Source organism: Carassius carassius, chromosome 44 (assembly GCF_963082965.1).
Source record: "Carassius carassius chromosome 44, fCarCar2.1, whole genome shotgun sequence".
NCBI classification, from domain to species: domain Eukaryota; kingdom Metazoa; phylum Chordata; class Actinopteri; order Cypriniformes; family Cyprinidae; genus Carassius; species Carassius carassius.
The window spans coordinates 11,952,522-11,970,309 of NC_081798.1; the positions used below are offsets into that span (position 1 = coordinate 11,952,522).

Genomic DNA, 17,788 nt, shown 5'->3' on the forward strand with positions numbered 1-17,788 from the left:
GGTTTCCATGGAAGTTTCCCTGAACTTCCAAATATTTCAGATTTTTTTTATCCTCTTCATTTCCAAGATGTAAAAAATTACTTAAACACCTTCTACAATATTAAACATACAATGTTTAGATGTAGCATGCTGTGTATATAAACAGAAACATAGGCTACAGTAACATTTTATCATGACAGATATTGGCTACAAAGAGATTTCAGGTAAACATGGTACAACTAAAAAAAAATCTGATATTATTTATAGCTACAGAAAAAAGCGCAGTGACCAATCAATAGGTTACAAGTATAGCCTTAAAACAAAACTGTTGCAAATAAATAAATGACGTTTGGAATGAGGAGGACAATTAAATAATTGTGTGTGTGTGTGTGTGTGTGTGTGTGTGTGTGTGTGTAGTCGGAATCTGTTTCTCCAGAATCTGTTTACACCAGCTACATATCACAAAGACATTGGTAAATCGATATTAATAAAACAGATGTGCCGTCATATAGTCTGAATTGTTTTGTTGCAATCTTGTTTATAAAGTTATGCACTGTATTTTCCATCACAAACAACATATTCTGATCGTGGTGGATAAGGTGAAAGAAATAGGATTTCAAACACTGTAAGACAAGACAATTAAAAAACAAAAACAAACAAACAAAAATTCATCAAAAGATCGACTGAAGCATTTAATTCATACTCTGCCTATTTAGCAGGTTTAAAAGGTTAGAGTATCAAAGAGAGAACATACTGTATATTGTTCATGAAGTTTGCATATATTTGCAAACTTTGAACACTAAAATGCATCCCTGTTCCCCTTGAGTGGGCAGTGAGGTCTTTATGTTTGGATGTGTGTATGTGAATTCAGTGATAAACTGCCTTTAACTGTCATTTTGCATTATTGACACACTGTTTTCCTAATTAATGTTGTTCAGTTGCTTCGACACAGTCTTTTTTGTTTAAAGCGCTATGTAAATAAAGGTGACTTGACTTGACTTGTGTGCATGCATTAATGTATGTAAAAGAGTATGGTTGAGTGGGAGTGTCTGCAGATGGTTCTGGATGAGACTACATAATCTACACACCACAATTTAAAGAGCATCTTCTGCTCAGTGTGGATAATACACAGAGTACAACTTTGGGATAACAGCTGGCTTGGAGAAATGGTATGTGCAAAACATTGTGAAAGATAGATAGATAGATAGATAGATAGATAGATAGATAGATAGATAGATAGATAGATAGATAGATAGATAGATAGATAGATAGATAGATAGATAGATATTTTATCTTAAATTATTGAAAATCTTTCATTAAACACTTAAATGTAAATGCTTTCTCTACAACATTGTATTTTAGCACTTTCTAACTAACACTGTTTTTTTTCACAGTACGGCTTTATTAATACGTGTCTGAAGTCACTGGTCATTGAAAGGTTCGGAGAAGAGACATGGGAAAATCTGAGGTGTGTTACACATGTAATGTTTACAGAAATCATGGATGGGTTTTGTGGTTTGTTTCAACTAAATACAATCCTTCCCAGATTAATGGCTGGTGTCCAGGAGACATTTATGACTTATGAAATCTATGACGATGTCATCACTCTTCGTTTAGTGCAAGAGGCTTGTAAAATGCTGGGTGAGTATCATTTTGTACTTTGTAGTACAAATCAGGATGCCAATGTACCCTGTTTCTGCAAGGCATTTTAGATCTGAATGTATTTATTTGCCCTTGGGTTTATGTCTGTTTGCATTTGTACTTCCTTTAATGGTTGGTTTGGGACTTTGTTTAATTCTTCAGAATGTTTCACTTCTTTAAAAGGCCGGTTTTTGTTTAGATCCACTTTTGAATGTCTGTCATTGTGTGAAGCATTGAGGAAAAAAGACAGGGAGAGTAAACTGTGAAAGCCTCGAAGTCTAGTATTCACAGTGTCTTTGGGGACTTGCAGACATTGATTAAAGTATCTGAGTGTGTGCTAACAATGTCCCAGCTGAGAATAGTCTGCTGGGCATCACGATGGTTGATGTCCTAACCTGTCCTCCAATCTGTCCCTGAGAATGTGTGGACAAGGGCAGGTGTGAATCTCTGGAGTGGGTCACACACCTGAACTCCAAAACAACCTGGGCGCAATTAAAATTGGAAAGAGAAACTGAATTGCAGTCTTACTGGAATAGTTCAGCCAAAAAATTTTGCCAATTTGCTGAAAAAGTACCTGCCGTCAGGTTGTCCAAAATGTAGATGAGTTTGTTTCTTCATTCAAACAGATTTGGACAAATGTAGCATAATATCACTCACTCACCGATGGATCCTCTTTAGTGAATGGGTGCCGTCAGAGTCCAAACAGCTGATAAAAACATCAAAATAATCCACAAGGAATCCACACAATTCCAGTCCATCAGTTAACACCTTGTGAAGGAAAAAGTGTGATTTATAGCAACAATTCCATCAGACATTTTTAACTTCAAACTGTTGCTTCTTATGAAAATACGAGTCCTTACTCCATAATATTGCTTTCTCCAGTTCAAAAGTTGTCTTGTCTGAATCAAGAGAGAAATATCCACAGATCAAGTGGCATGTACAAATGAAAACAGTTCTAAACAAATGCGTTGGTGGTTTTGGATTTGAAAGGACAATGGGACTTTTTCACTGGAGGAAGCTTTATTATACATTATGGATATTTGGGTCAAAAAGCAATGGTTCTTAGTTAAAATGCCTTAATGATGGATTTATTTCTTACAAACACTCAACATTTCACTAAATGTTAATTGATCTGCTTTATTTATTGTGATGTCTTTATCAACTGTTTGGACTCTCATTCTGACGGTACCCATTCACTGCAGAGGATCCACTGGTGAGCAAGTGATGTATTTGGGGGTTCTGAGCAACTCCTTTAAAGTAATTGCTGTGCTTTGAAACTTAAATGTTGTTTTATTCGTCTTCTAGATATCTCCTCCGAGGTGGTTTTGAAGCTTTTTGGAGAGTACTTTTTCAGCTTTTGTAAGATGTCCGGATATGACACTATGCTGCGAACACTCGGTGGAAATCTGGTGGAATTTATTGAAAATCTTGATGCTCTACACAGTTATTTGGCATTGTCTTATGAGGTCAGGATAATTTTAATACTCCCTAAAATTTCACATTGTCTCTTTGTAATTCTAAATACATCCATCAAGCAAATATTTACATAGAAAAAATGACATTTGGGTTAGTTTTTTTTTTCTTCTTTTTGCAGAGAACATATGAAATATGGAACTATGAACTCCATTGTGGTTTGTAACATGACATGCCTTTTTTTAGGCCATGAATGCTCCGTCCTTTCGTGTGGAGCGGATGGATGATGGACGAATTCTCCTTCACTATTACTCAGATAGGAAAGGGTTGTATCACATCGTGCCAGGTGAGAGTTCCAGCATAATCACATCATAAAATTTCAAAACATACATAACATTTCTAAAATATTTTCCTGTATATTTAAATATATATTTGCACTATTTGCTGTATGGGACTATATATTTGCACATTTAGCAATTACTGTTTTTTCTTTTTTTCATAACCATCGGCCAGGTATTATCGAGGCTGTGGCAAAGGATTTCTTTGACAGTGAGGTTACAATGACGATTCTAAACCAGTCAGAAGAGGATGAGCGCACTGGAAAGAAGGAACATGTGGTTTTCCACATGGTACAGAAGGAAAAGGTGTCCAAAAAAAAGGCTCAACCAAGACAGAAATGCAGCAATGAGGAAATACAGGCTGAGAAACAGGTGTGTAAGTCCCCACTGAGAGGAAGACATTGCAGAGCATAAGGGACTGTCATGCGTTTCTGTAAACTGTATTTGAAGTCTATGACTGCCACCCCTGCAGCCCTCTCCACTAATTTCACTTGTTCCCACACTCCTCGTACCACTGGGAGGGGTGGAGGAACAGGTCTCCTTATATCAAAAGAATGGAAATTTGATCTTCAGCCATCACCTACAGGTACTGGTTCATTTGAATCACATGCCATTACTGTAACCCACCCTGTTAAAATCCATTTTGTGGTCATTTATCGTCCCCCAGGTCAATTGGGAAACTTCTTGGAGGAGTTGGATGTGCTGCTATCAAACTTTCCTGAAGATGGTACTCCTCTGGTACTGCTTGGTGACTTCAACATCCACCTAGATAAACCCCAGGCTGCTGACTTCAAAACTCTGCTCGCCTCATTTGATCTCAAGCTAGTGTCTACTACAGTGACTCACAAATCAGGCAACCAACTGGACCTCATCTACACGCGCTGTTGCTCTGTGGACAACTCTTCAGTTGCTCCACTGCACACCTCAGACCACTTCCTCATTACTGCTAACCTAGCACTTACTCCTGAAGTGCCTCACACTCCAACGCAGGTCACCTTTCGACGGAACCTACGCTCACTCTCTCCATCTCGCCTATCTTCTGTGGTTTCATCCTCACTTCCTGCACTCTCTCAGTTCTCTGCTCTGGACACGAACAGCGCTACGGACACTCTTTGCTCCACTTTAACATCTTGCTTGGACAACTTTTGCCCACTGTTGTCTAGACCAGCACGCACTGCCCCATCTGCCCCCTGGCTGTCTGAGGTTCTCCGTGAACATCGCTCTAAACTCAGGGCTGCAGAGAGGAAATGGCAGAAATCAAGAAACTCTACAGACCTCAGTGTGTATCAGTCTCTCCTCTCTTCCTTCTCTGCAAATGTCTTCACGGCTAAAACATCCTACTACCACAACAAAATTAACAGCTGTTGTGACGCTCGGACACTCTTCAAGACTTTCTCTTCTCTTCTTGATCCACCGCCACCACCTCCTCCATCGACTCTTACAGCGGACGACTTTGCAGTTTTCTTCACAAATAAGACGAGATCCATCAGCGGCCAATTCTCCACACCGCAGACTGAGGACAACTTCACAATGACCGATGCACACTCTTTCTCCTCCTTCTCCCCACTCTCAGAGATGGACGTCTCCGAACTTCTCCTGTCCAATCATCCTACTACTTGTCCACTTGATCCGATCCCCACTCACCTCCTTCAAGCGATCTCTTCTTCAGTCATACCTTTGCTTACTCACGTTATCAACTCCTCTCTTCACTCTGGAACATTTCCCTCAGCATTCAAGCAGGCTCGGGTAAGCCCACTGCTCAAGAAACCATCACTAAATCCAGCGCTTCTTGAAAACTACAGACCGGTATCCCTTCTTCCATTTATTGCAAAGACACTTGAGCGAGCTGTGTTCAACCAGTTTTCTATATTCCTTGTACAGAACAACCTCCTGGACAGCAACCAATCTGGCTTCAAAAGTGGCCACTCAACTGAGACTGCTCTGCTCTCGGTTACTGAAGCCCTGCGACTAGCAAGAGCAGCTTCAAAATCCTCGGTACTCATCTTACTGGACCTTTCTGCTGCTTTTGACACTGTTAATCACCAGATTCTCCTGTCCACCCTCAGAAAAATGGGCATCTCTGGAACAGCACTCCTGTGGGTTAAGTCCTACCTCTCTGACAGATCCTTCAGTGTGTCTTGGAGGGGTGATGTTTCAAAGTCACACCACCTTGCTACTGGGGTTCCTCAAGGCTCAGTACTTGGACCACTTCTCTTCTCCATCTACATGACATCATTAGGATCTGTCATTCAGAAGCATGGCTTTTCTTATCACTGCTACGCTGATGACACCCAACTCTACCTCTCATTCCAACCAGATGACCCGACGGTAGCTGCTCGCATTTCAGCCTGTCTGAGTGACATCTCTAGCTGGATGAATGACCATCACCTTCAGCTTAACCTTACGAAGACAGAACTCCTGGTGATTCCAGATAACCCATTGCTTCATCACAACTTCTCTATACAGCTGGGCTCATCAACCATTACTCCTTCGAGGACAGCTAGAAACCTAGGAGTTGTGATGGATCATCAGTTAAGCTTCACAGACCACATTGCTACAACTACCCGGTCCTGCAGGTTTGCCTTATACAACATTAGGAAGATTAGACCCTTCCTGTCAGAGCAAGCAACCCAACTTCTTGTCCAAGCTCTTGTTCTCTCCAGACTGGACTATTGTAATGCTCTCCTGGCGGGCCTTCCTGCATGTACTGTCAAGCCTCTGCAATTGATTCAGAATGCAGCAGCGAGGGTTGTCTTCAATGAGCCAAAGAAAGCTCACGTTACTCCGCTCCTCATCAGGTTACACTGGCTACCAGTAGCTGCTCGCATCAAATTCAAGGTACTGATGCTAGCCTACAAGACGACCACTGGCACGGCACCAACTTACCTAAACTCATTGGTTAAATCTTATGTGCCCTCCAGAAGTTTGCGCTCTGCAAGTGATCGACGCCTTGTGGTACCATCCCAAAGAAGTTCAAAATCACTCTCAAGGACCTTTTCCTGGACTGTCACCAGCTGGTGGAATGACCTCCCAATCTCAATTCGTACAGCTGAGTCTTTACTCATTTTCAAGAAACAGCTAAAGACTCATCTTTTTCGCCTGCACTTAACCAACTAACACTAGCACTTTTCCTTTTCTTGTCTTTTTAATTAAAAAAAAAAAAAAAAAAAAACCCTACCTATGCGTTCTATACTAGACTAACTGAGACGTGTCATGGCACTTGTATACTGTTGTTGTTCTCTTGTTGACCTGACTGCTTCTGTTGTTCTCATTTGTAAGTCGCTTTGGATAAAAGCGTCTGCTAAATGATTAAATGTTAAATGTAAATGATGTTTGAGTTTTTTAAGTGGTCTGGTTCAAAGTGTCTCTTGTATTTTACTTGCTTTGGCGCCATCATTTTAATTTTGTATGAGAGACATCTTTAATGTTTAAGTAGGTTTAGACACTCAACTGTCTGCCGTCTTTGTATTTCTGAAATTATGACTAACCTGAGAAAGTTTGTAACTATGACAACTGCTATATATCAACAGGACAAGGAAGAGACAATGAAGAGAATGAAGGCCAGGTATGCCAGCCTGCAGCTGTGTCCAAGGAAACGATCTCCATGGGAGACTGTGAGGAGCATTGTCATGTTGGGCCAAGGTTTGACAGCTTTTTCATAGCCTCTGTTTCTGCCTTTGACTGTGCCACTACATAGCACATGCTAATTATTTACCATATTTCATATTAAAAGTAGATTTTTATAAAAAAAAATCCAAAAGTAATCTAAAAAAAAGAGGTTAAAATACATTACTTAAAATTTGTAACATAGATTATGTTACTAACTAATGTTAACATCGTGCAATCTGTAATCATAACGGACTACAATTAGTAAGTCTACCTAGATTTATATATATCTGTGTGTGTGTGTATGCAGGTTCAAAGAATTCCAGATTTTCAGTGTGCTTTTTACAACCCCTCTGTAACATAAAATGTACCTATTTTGACATATTATTCAAATAACACCTGAGTTAAGGGGTTTTATATTGGTGGGTTTTTTTTAATTAAGGCAATCTGCGACAATCGTTCATTCCCAGCTACCCAAAAAGACTTTGGATTGAAGAACAAGCCTTCTGTAATGCTTTTCCCTTTCACATTGTTTTTGATCAAGATGTAAGTAAAACTCTGCATTTCCTTTCATTAACAGATGTCAAATTTTAAAGTACATCAAAACACAGTCGTTTTGAACATTTTGAACAATTTCTTTTCTTTTTAGCTGGTGGTGAAGCAAACAGGTGTCAACATTCAGAAGTTTGTTCCCAGACTGCAGACCGCAGGTATCCATCTGGATGAGTACTTCACCATTGTTCACCCAGAAGTCACCTTCAACATCCAGAGCATCAAGAAGTTCATCAACAGCCAATTTGTTCTGAAAACCCGGAGGGAAATGTTCCCAGAGATCCAGCAAAACCAGTCCACACTCAAACTAAGAGGTTTTTTATCCATACAGATTTATTACACTTGATATTTGTGCCATTTTGTGATTATCTGCATGGGCACATTCTGGTTTAATCAAGTTCTTTTGTGCTGATTCCAAAATGTTTTTTAAATTTCTTGTGTAAAGTTTTCATTCATCTGTTTTGCTTAATTTTGTATATCTCATATCATTTGATACTTAATTTTCATTGGTGTATGTGTGTTTTAGGGCAGATGATGTGGATGGAGTCACTCAGCTGCATGATCTATCTGTGCTCTCCTAAGCTACGAAGCCTCCAGGAACTGGAGGAGAGGGGTCTCCACCTGGCCGACATCGCCCAGCACGACACCACACGAGATCTGATCCTGCTCAACCAGCAGAGGCTGGCGGAGATCGAGCTCTCCAATCAACTAGAAAGGAAGAAGGAGGAGTTGAGAATCCTTTCACGCAACTTAGAGATTGAAAAGCAGAAATCAGAAAAGCTTCTTTATGCCATGCTGCCGACACACGTCGCCAACCAGCTTAAAGAGGGCAAGAGAGTAGAGGCAGGTGATGAAACCAGAGGAACTCCCAACAGAACACTGTTATACATGTCATTAGTCATGCTTTACATGAATCACACCCTTTCTGTTACTTTTTCAGGTGAGTTCAAAGTGTGCACCATCCTTTTTAGTGATGTGGTCACATTCACTAACATCTGCGCAGCCTGTGAACCTATTCAAATAGTCAACATGCTCAACGCCATGTACTCCAGATTTGATCGACTTACAAACATCCATAATGTCTATAAGGTGTGTAGGATAATGCTATCTATCTATCTATCTATCTATCTATCTATCTATCTATCTATCTATCTATCTATCTATCTATCTATCTATCTATCTATCTATCTATCTTTCACAATGTTTTGCACATACCATTTCTCCAAGCCAGCTGTTATCCCAAAGTTGTACTCTGTGTATTATCCACACTGAGCAGAAGATGCTCTTTAAATTGTGGTGTGTAGATTATGTAGTCTCATCCAGAACCATCTGCAGACACTCCCACTCAACCATACTCTTTTACATACATTAATGCATGCACACAAGTCAAGTCAAGTCACCTTTATTTACATAGCGCTTTAAACAAAAAAGACTGTGTCGAAGCAACTGAACAACATTAATTAGGAAAACAGTGTGTCAATAATGCAAAATGACAGTTAAAGGCAGTTTATCACTGAATTCACATACACACATCCAAACATAAAGACCTCACTGCCCACTCAAGGGGAACAGGGATGCATTTTAGTGTTCAAAGTTTGCAAATATATGCAAACTTCATGAACAATATACAGTATGTTCTCTCTTTGATACTCTAACCTTTTAAACCTGCTAAATAGGCAGAGTATGAATTAAATGCTTCAGTCGATCTTTTGATGAATTTTTGTTTGTTTGTTTTTGTTTTTTAATTGTCTTGTCTTACAGTGTTTGAAATCCTATTTCTTTCACCTTATCCACCACGATCAGAATATGTTGTTTGTGATGGAAAATACAGTGCATAACTCTATAACTATTAAATAAATAAAAATATATATTTTTTTAATTATATACTGTATTTACTTTAAATATATATAATGTATTATATGAATGTAATATTTAAGTATATACAGAGCTGGGTTGTAACTGATTACATGTAATCTGGATTACATGATCAGATTCCAAAAATCATAATTAGAGTATATTACATTTTATAATGCCCTTAATCAGATTACAGATTACAGTTACTTTTGATGGATTACATGATTACATATTACTCCCACAAATTACAGAAATCGTTCATAATTTATTGACTGACCCCTGATTCTTTTTCTTTTTTAAATTGTACTCTCTAAAAATCCTGCTTTGTCATACCATTTAGCTTTCACCATATTCACAATATAAAATGTAGTCTAAATAAATTTTGAAACCATGCTTCTAAATTTGGGTGAAAAAAGCTCTCTTTTGACATGAGATATTTACTTGAAATATCCCTGGGGAAGTTAATATTTCAATAATTCAACAAAACATTTGCTTATTTACAGTTCAGTGATTCTAAATGGTCATACTAAATGCAGGTACACAAATTAAATATTTATATTTTTAGAGTTCAAATGTTTCAATAATATCTTTTACATTGTGATGATTTATTAATTATTAACTTTTGTATCAACTCACAAGCCCACTGCAGTTCTCGAATTAAGCCCAGTTTGGGAAACCCTAGTCTAATTAAATCATGTTGATATCAAAATTTGAATATATTTTCTTTGTCTTAGATTTTTTTGTGAAAGTATGGTATGTTTAATCGTAAGTTTAATACAAGTTAGATAGAAAATAGTCTAAAAGTAATCTTAAAAAGTAATCAGAATAAATTACCTACAATGATACAGTTTTCAATATGTAATGTTTAACTCATCTAAGCAGCTCAGTATATATATATATATATAATATATATATATGTGTGTGTGGGGGGGGGGGGGGGTTGTGTGTAGGCATGTATAAAATAAATGGGAAATTATGAGGAAAGCCTTCACAATTATTCACTTGCGAGTTATTAAAGTGGAAAATGATATTGTCTCACAACAGGTGGAAACTATAGGTGATGCTTACATGGTGGTTGGCGGTGTGCCCATTCCTACAGAGACTCATGCAGAGCAGGTGGCAAACTTTGCCCTCGGTATGAGAATTGCTGCGAGAGAAGTAGCCAGCCCTATCACAGGTCAGCCCATTCAGGTATGTGTGTTTATACAGTTTGCTCTATGTAAACATAAGCTCTGTGTGCTCTTTTATCATATGATTTGCCAAATGGTTTATTGTCAATCTAGATCAGAGTAGGCCTGCACACCGGTTCAGTTTTGGCAGGTGTTGTAGGTGACAAAATGCCACGCTATTGCTTGTTTGGAGACACGGTCAATACAGCCTCTCGGATGGAGAGCCATGGACTTCCTGATCACATACACCTTAGCCCCTTCACGTACAGGTTTGTGTTCTTTTGAACTTTTTATTCATTATAGAATCCTGCAACATTTATGGTTTGTATATATATACTGAACAGAACGCATCACTTCCTGTCCACAGTGTGTTAAAGGACAAAGGAATCTTTGAGATCGCAGAGAGGGGCGAGATTGAGGTGAAAGGCAAAGGCCTGATGAGAACATTCTTCTTACTAAAGAACCTCCAAAAGAGCGATGAACAGATCATGGGCTTGGTCGATGGAGAGACGTGTGTGCACCAGAAGGACCCAGAGGACGTGACGGATGCCCAAAACGGTCAGAAAACTCTTTCCATGTTAAAACGTATACATATATAGAGATTTTTTCTTCTCAGTAACAGCTTTGTTTTGCCTTTTATGCTCACCAAGGCTGCATTTATTTGATTAAAAATACAGATATATAAAGAAGCTAGTATTGTGCTATATTGTGTCTTCTATTTTAATATATTTTGATATTCCTGTGATGGAAAAGCTGCATTATGAGCAACCATTACTCCAGTTTCACATGATCTTTCACAAATCATTCTGTGTTGATTTATTGCTCAAGAAATCAGTTGTGCTGCTTAATATTTAGTCACTGTATTTACATATATGATTTTGTTGAAACTATCTTTTGCACAGAAGTTTGTCCTGAAGACACAGACCGTAGGCAGAAAGAGGAAGAGAAAAAGGAGGAAGAAGTTGAAAACTGGAAAAATCGCACATCATCACCATCTGTCTGTCCAGGCCAAATCTCCCCCGATCATTTAATTCAGTTCGACGTAACGCCAGCATACGAAAGCCCCACTGACTTCAAACATCCACGCAATGGTCATCATTCAGACAGCATTAGCACTAAATTCTGCTCGATACTTTAGTCTAACATCACTGAATGAAACCCAATTTTAAGAAGACTGAATTTCAGAGGGCCAGTAACACATCAACAATCAACAGCCACAATGTAAAATTCGCAGAACCATGTGCTCTGTGCAGGGTATAATAACTGTTTTTCCCAGCTCTATAAGAAACAGTGGGGGATTTCTACTTTGTGGACACAAATTTGCCATCTGGGAAAGGCAAGTCTCTACGCTGATTCCCAGTGCCCGGGTTCATTTGCACCTGCTGGTTGACCGCAGGTGATGGCCAGCAGTAGAACCACCCCCGGAGAAAGCTAATCTCCCTCTGGAGAAATTAATCACTTATTATAGACTGTTTTCATGTGGAAATCAGATGGCAAACACAGATGACCAGAGGTAGATAAACATATGGTTGCTGGATAGCAATCAAATTTTCGTTTGAGGTCTTCTGCAGTGCGTTAGGCAACATGGGAACTAATTATTCACTGTGCCCAAAAACACACAATCGGTTTTCCTCTCAAATAAAAATATGACTGCATGAAAAGGTTTCATTTGTATTATTAACTCTCCTGACAACACGATTACAGAGAATATCTAATTGGAAAAAAAAAAAAAAAAGTTTAGCTCATACTTACGAAACCTACTAGAGATAAAAGTGGTAATAATCTCACCATAGCTTTTTAATCTTCTCCACCCCCCATACATTACAGTGATTTAACAACTTACTGGGGTAAAAGCTATATATGAAAATAAATATGTTAATGTGTTTTGCATGAGAAATTAGTAAACAACACTGAATGCCCAATGAGTAAACAAAAAACGTCAAGTCATCATAGACTGCATGAAAGTATTTCATTTGTATTATTAATTCTCTCTTTGCCTCTGTGTTCGATAAAACATGATTACAGAGATTAATATATAAAAAAAACACACTAATACTTATGAAACCCCATTAGATTTTTGGAGATTAAAGAAATAATTATCTTGCTAGAGCATTTTAATCTTTTTTTTCCCAAACATTACAATAATTAAAGGATCAAATTCCTCCATGCGAAGAATTAATTAAGGCAAAAACAATTTTAGGGGGAAATTCTAGTGACATACAAAAATAAAAATAAAAATTGTACTCTGCAGGAAAAAAACTAAAGAACAACATTGCATGCCAAGTGAATGAATAAAAAAAAAAACCCTTGGCACAGCAACAAAAACCTTTTCATCAAGGTTCCCATTTAACAAAGGCAACTGCACAACACGTTAGAAATCCAGTACAAACATCTTCAACTCTTCACTGAAGGGATACGGCAATAATTATTTATGACAAAAAAAAAAAGAAAAACATTTTAGTATCAAGGCAAACGAATATCTTAAAATACCTGGAAGGGTAAAACATTCGAATCAGACTACTGTTGTCTTCATAATCTGTTTTTATAAAGTGCCACCGAATTCTTCTTCATCAGGAAATACAACAATACATTGTAAAATCCATCTACTATATGTAACGCTGCAATCTTCGACTGCATAGCAGTACGAGTTACGAGTCTCATAAGCCGTCTCGCGTGGTTCAGAGGGAAAGGTCAGATTCCGGAGTGTCAGTTTCCGACAGGAACTTTGTGCTCGTTCCAACCTCTTCTGGGATACTTGGAGTGGAGTCACCGTTAATGTTGGCTCTGTGGAACATCAAGCCTGTGAAAAACACAAGAGGATTACACAGGGATTACTTTTTTATGCTGGTCTCATTATTAGGGCCACAGTATTCATTCCTTCAAGATTCAGTGTTTGCTCAAGCAACAAAGTTAGGTGCAAACTAAGCGTTTAGGTTACTCAGGAATTGAATTTGATCTGTGTGGGCACAGCTTCAAATACAAGTGTGTGTGTGTGTGTGTCTGCATGACTCACGCTCCGTCTCCTCTGCCCCTCTGTCGCTGTGAGTTTCTGTATCAGAACATGTCCGTGTCCGCCTCTGGGAGGACTTCTGCAACACCATGCTCTCTTTTGGCAAGCTTGACCTTGAAGGAAAACAGGTCCTGTATTTATAGGCACTCAGAAAATAACAGCATAAGCTGTATGGACCAAAAACAAGAAGTCTGTATGTTGTGTAAACATTTTGTACCTTTCATAATTGTAGGTGCCAGGATGGCTGATTGAGCGCTTCATCTATACAATAAGCAGAGAAAGAGAAAGAGAGAGAGAGAGAGAGAGAGGGAGAGAGAGAGAGAGAGAGAGAGAGAGAGAGAGAGAGAGACCTTGAAATTGGCTACATTGAATAATCAAGTGGTGTTATTGTTAAAGAAAATTTAAAAATAAAAAAATATATATATTTTTTGTTGAACAACAGCCAAAATAAAATAGATAGAAACATTGCCTTGGAAATTCATTGAAATAAAGTAAATTTGAGGTAAAATACCCAAATTAATAAATAAATAAAATAAAATAAAGCCATTTCAAAATAATGATAAATAATAGTATTTTATATAATTAATACTAAAATAACATATTATACATTTTACTAGTAAATGAGTGAGCAAAAAATATGTCCAAATCATAGTTCTCAAAAAAATCATAAAATAAACTTTCGTTTTTTGGGGGGGATATTTTCCTCCAGTTCTCATTACTGTGATGTAAAAAATATTCTCATTACAATAATGTGAACAAAAACAAAATAATAATAATTATTTGAGATAATGAGAATTTGGGGTGAAAATGTACTTAATTATTTGATTCATTAATTTAATTGTCGTGAAAATACTGCACAATGTAAAGCTACATATCCTTTATGTTAAATATAAGTTCTTTTTATTTTTTCCATTGATTTTGGGGTCACACATGACTTGGGCATGTCTTTGTAAAATTCCCTCAAATAACTTGCCATAAAAAAAATGCCATACAAACTAACAGAAATAGGAACTACTAATAAAAATAGAAAATTGTATGTGATTGATGCTTGTGTCTTTACCCGAGACATTTGGACGGGAGAGGGAGACACAGGGGACATTATGGAATCAGTCGGACTGGATTGCAACATATCAGTCTTAAACTTGGAATTAGCGATTTTCATACATTCTTCCAGTGTTTTGATGAAGGTTTCACAGGTGGCACTCATTAATGAGGATGCCTCGTTCCTCGTCTGGGGAAGAAAACAGCAGAAAATATGACGATTAGGTTTAAAAGAGTTGATTTCTATGATGAAATCCTATTTATACCACACCCACCCAACTGCAAAAATTGCAATGATTACTGTGGTTTAAAAGAAAAACAGCTAACCTCAGTGCTGGCCACCGTCGACTCTCCTTCCTGTTCCACTGACTCCTGAATAGTGTGCACTTGCTGCATTAGTAAGTCACAGTACAGGCGCAGCTCGGACATCTTGGTTTTCAGGGATTCTGTGGTTTCTGTTAACTCTGCAAAAAAACATTAGGAGAGGAAATGCAACTGTTAATGGGCCTTGATAATGCTTAGCAGTCAAGATTACTGACGCGCAACTAAGAAACATGAATTCAGTATATGAAAGACTTTTGTCTCTGACATGAATCTCCCACTGGACTTACAGTGATACAGTGTTTGTGTGTGTGTGTGTGTGTGTACACATATATGTGTATATATATATATATATATATATATATGTGTATATATATATATATATATATATATATATATATATATATATATATATATATATATATTTTATTACACCTAGGTACTTGCATATTATTGTCTATATCAGCATATCATTCTATTCTAAAAACATAATGATAAGACAATATCAAATATGTTTTGTTTAAAGGGATAGTTGACCCTAAAATGAAAATTATATCATTAATTACTCACCCTCATGTCATTCCAAACCTGTAAGACCTTTGTTCATCTCCAGAACACAAATTAAGGTTTTTGGTGAAATCCCAGAGCTTTCAGATCCTGCATAGACAGCAACACAGCTACCACGGTCAAAGCCCAGAAGGGTAGTAAGGACATTGTTAAAATAGTCCATAGTTTTATGAAGCTACGAGAGTATTTTTTGTGCGCAAAGAAAACAATTTATTTTCAATAGAATCAATGTCAGAATTCTATATGCGTTCATGGGAGTACCACGACACATGCATGTGCATTCCTTTGTTTGCAAACACGGCGCAGTGCATCCAAGTTCTACATCAGGACAACGGCTCCTGCATTGTGGTATTCTTGTGAAAGCGTGTCAAAAACTGACACGGAAGAGAAGAAATTGTTGAATAAAGTTGTTATTTTTGTTTTCTTTGCGCACAAAAAATATTCTTGTAGCTTCATAAAATAAGGTTGAACCACTGATGTCACATGGACTATTTTAATGATGTCCTTACTACCTTTCTGGGCCTTGAAGATGGTAGTTGCATTGCTGTCTATGGAGGGTCAGAAAGCTCTCGGATTTCATCAAAAATATCTTAATTTGTGTTCTGAAGATGAACAAAGATCTTACAGGTTTGGAATGACATGACGTGGAGTAATTAATGATATAATTTTCATTTTTGGGTGAACTAGCCCTTTAAATTTGAATTTGTACATTTGATTAAATGATTGTTTTGTACTTCTGTGTGTTCATACATGTTTAGAAAATATCAAGATAAATAATGCTTAAGATATTAATGTGTATATAGATATTATTTTTCTGATTATTTTGTTAACAATATTAATAATATTACTGCTAATAATAGTAATTAAATATTTTAGTTATTATTATTATTATTATTAGTTTATGAACATCTGTGGAGAATCAATAACATTTAAGAAAATTGGTATTTTAAAGTGTGTGAATATTTTACTGTGTGTTGAATCTTGTTCTATGACAAGAAGACAAAAGACAAAAAAAAAAAAAAAGGGAATATGATCAGAGAAGAAACTGTTAAGAGAAGCCTACCCCTTTCTTTTTTGGTTCTAGTGTCAATGAGTCCAGCTTTGGAGCTTCCCAGAGCCACCAGCCACTTCTGCCTCTCCGCTGCATTCACTGCCTTCACGTAAAAATGCTGCTCTCCTGGTATGATCAACTCCAGACGCGTGTTGTCAGTTGGGTGAACTGGAGCAAATACAAGGAAGTCAAAAATGACACCATAAGCAGTTTCATTTGTCACATTATGGTAAAAGAATGTATAGCCTGAATGCACTGTAAGTTGCTTTGGATAAAAGCGCCTGCTAAATGCATAAAAATGTAAAAAGCAATTGTCGTAAGGATAGAAGATTTTGCAGATAAGATATACAATCTCAAATCTTACCTTTAATTTCACATACTGACATCTTAATACTGCCTTTGCTACCTTTGCACACGTCATCCTGTGAATCATAGTATGAAATAATGCCATTATCCAGCACAAACCATCTTGGCTGCCATCCTGTCATACAAAAAAAAAAAAAAGTATTATCAGATGGCAAAACGCATCCAAAATGCAACTCTCTGAACTTGAAGTACCATAATATCACATGACACGACGGGAAGTTTGACATATGAGCTATATTACTCTCACTCAACATGAACATTTCGAAAGCATAGGGTATTTTACAAAAGAAGCGATGCAAAAAGCAATAAAACACAGAAGAACAAAGTTGCATGCATCAGCAGCTCTAACTCTCTTTTATTGAAGTTAACGTTACAGACATCATGAGACAGATCTTTCAGGGCTGACTGACTGCAGCTCAAGTGTCATACGCTCTTACCTGTCATATAGTTTGTCCATTTGTAAAGCACGCCTTCCATTATTCTTCAAGCAGGAAACCCAGTGAAAACACTTGAAAGCAGCTTTAACAGAGCTTGCACCAGGCAGCTGCTTGTTTGCCCCCTTTTACAAGGCTAATAATAAGCATGCTAACATGCTCCAGGCTAACTCAAAGATCCCCAGCTACTCATCATTATGTCAAAGAACGGGCGGATCGGAAGGACACGGAAAAATAAACATTTGGGTTCACGGTCATTTCTGTGGAGACGGCGTGCCGCTCATGCTAGGAGATAATGCTAAAGGAAGACGGCGCAAGATTAGGGATGAGATCACTGTTTACAGACTGAACCGGAAGAGGCGTTTATTTAGAGATTCTTCGCAGTATAGCAACTCCACTCTAATCTGGAACCACTGCAAAGATCATACTAATTACAGTAGTGAAAT

At 37.6% G+C, this 17,788-nt stretch overlaps 2 protein-coding genes across 2 annotated transcripts; one reads left to right on the forward strand and one right to left on the reverse strand.

Annotated features, from left to right (window-relative positions):
• Positions 1-1,010: 1,010 nt before the first annotated feature.
• Positions 1,011-12,239, forward strand: gucy1b2 (guanylate cyclase 1, soluble, beta 2). The gene is made up of 15 exons (XM_059537351.1): positions 1,011-1,037; positions 1,374-1,447; positions 1,526-1,620; positions 2,926-3,086; positions 3,280-3,379; positions 3,547-3,743; positions 6,902-7,013; positions 7,420-7,523; positions 7,627-7,843; positions 8,056-8,376; positions 8,470-8,618; positions 10,428-10,574; positions 10,667-10,821; positions 10,920-11,110; positions 11,455-12,239. The coding sequence occupies exons 1-15, from the start codon at positions 1,011-1,013 to the stop codon at positions 11,688-11,690; spliced, it is 2,286 nt and encodes a 761-aa protein (XP_059393334.1). The 3' UTR covers positions 11,691-12,239.
• A 727-nt stretch (positions 12,240-12,966) lies between these two features.
• plekha3 (pleckstrin homology domain containing, family A (phosphoinositide binding specific) member 3) lies at positions 12,967-17,705 on the reverse strand. The gene is made up of 8 exons (XM_059537841.1): positions 17,346-17,705; positions 16,907-17,023; positions 16,555-16,710; positions 14,931-15,067; positions 14,623-14,793; positions 13,780-13,823; positions 13,566-13,675; positions 12,967-13,352 (listed from the first exon to the last, which is right to left on the reverse strand). Exons 1-8 carry the CDS (start codon positions 17,383-17,385, stop codon positions 13,231-13,233), a joined length of 897 nt encoding a protein of 298 aa, XP_059393824.1. The 5' UTR covers positions 17,386-17,705; the 3' UTR covers positions 12,967-13,230.
• Positions 17,706-17,788: the final 83 nt, after the last annotated feature.

What these genes read in the sequence shown, in the direction of transcription:
- gucy1b2 (XM_059537351.1), top strand. Translation starts at nt 1,011, where the DNA reads ATGGTTGAGTGGGAGTGTCTGCAGATG. An exon ending in GGGCAAGAGAGTAGAGGCAG is followed by an intron (nt 8,377 to 8,469) that starts GTGATGAAACCA and finishes TTACTTTTTCAG; the next exon opens with GTGAGTTCAAAGTGTGCACC. An exon ending in CGTGACGGATGCCCAAAACG is followed by an intron (nt 11,111 to 11,454) that starts GTCAGAAAACTC and finishes TCTTTTGCACAG; the next exon opens with AAGTTTGTCCTGAAGACACA.
- plekha3 (XM_059537841.1), bottom strand. Translation starts at nt 17,385, where the DNA reads ATGGAAGGCGTGCTTTACAAATGGACAAACTATATGACAG. An exon ending in GTCAGTATGTGAAATTAAAG is followed by an intron (nt 16,711 to 16,906) that starts GTAAGATTTGAG and finishes TATTTGCTCCAG; the next exon opens with TTCACCCAACTGACAACACG. An exon ending in TAGAACCAAAAAAGAAAGGG is followed by an intron (nt 15,068 to 16,554) that starts GTAGGCTTCTCT and finishes GTTTTTTTGCAG; the next exon opens with AGTTAACAGAAACCACAGAA.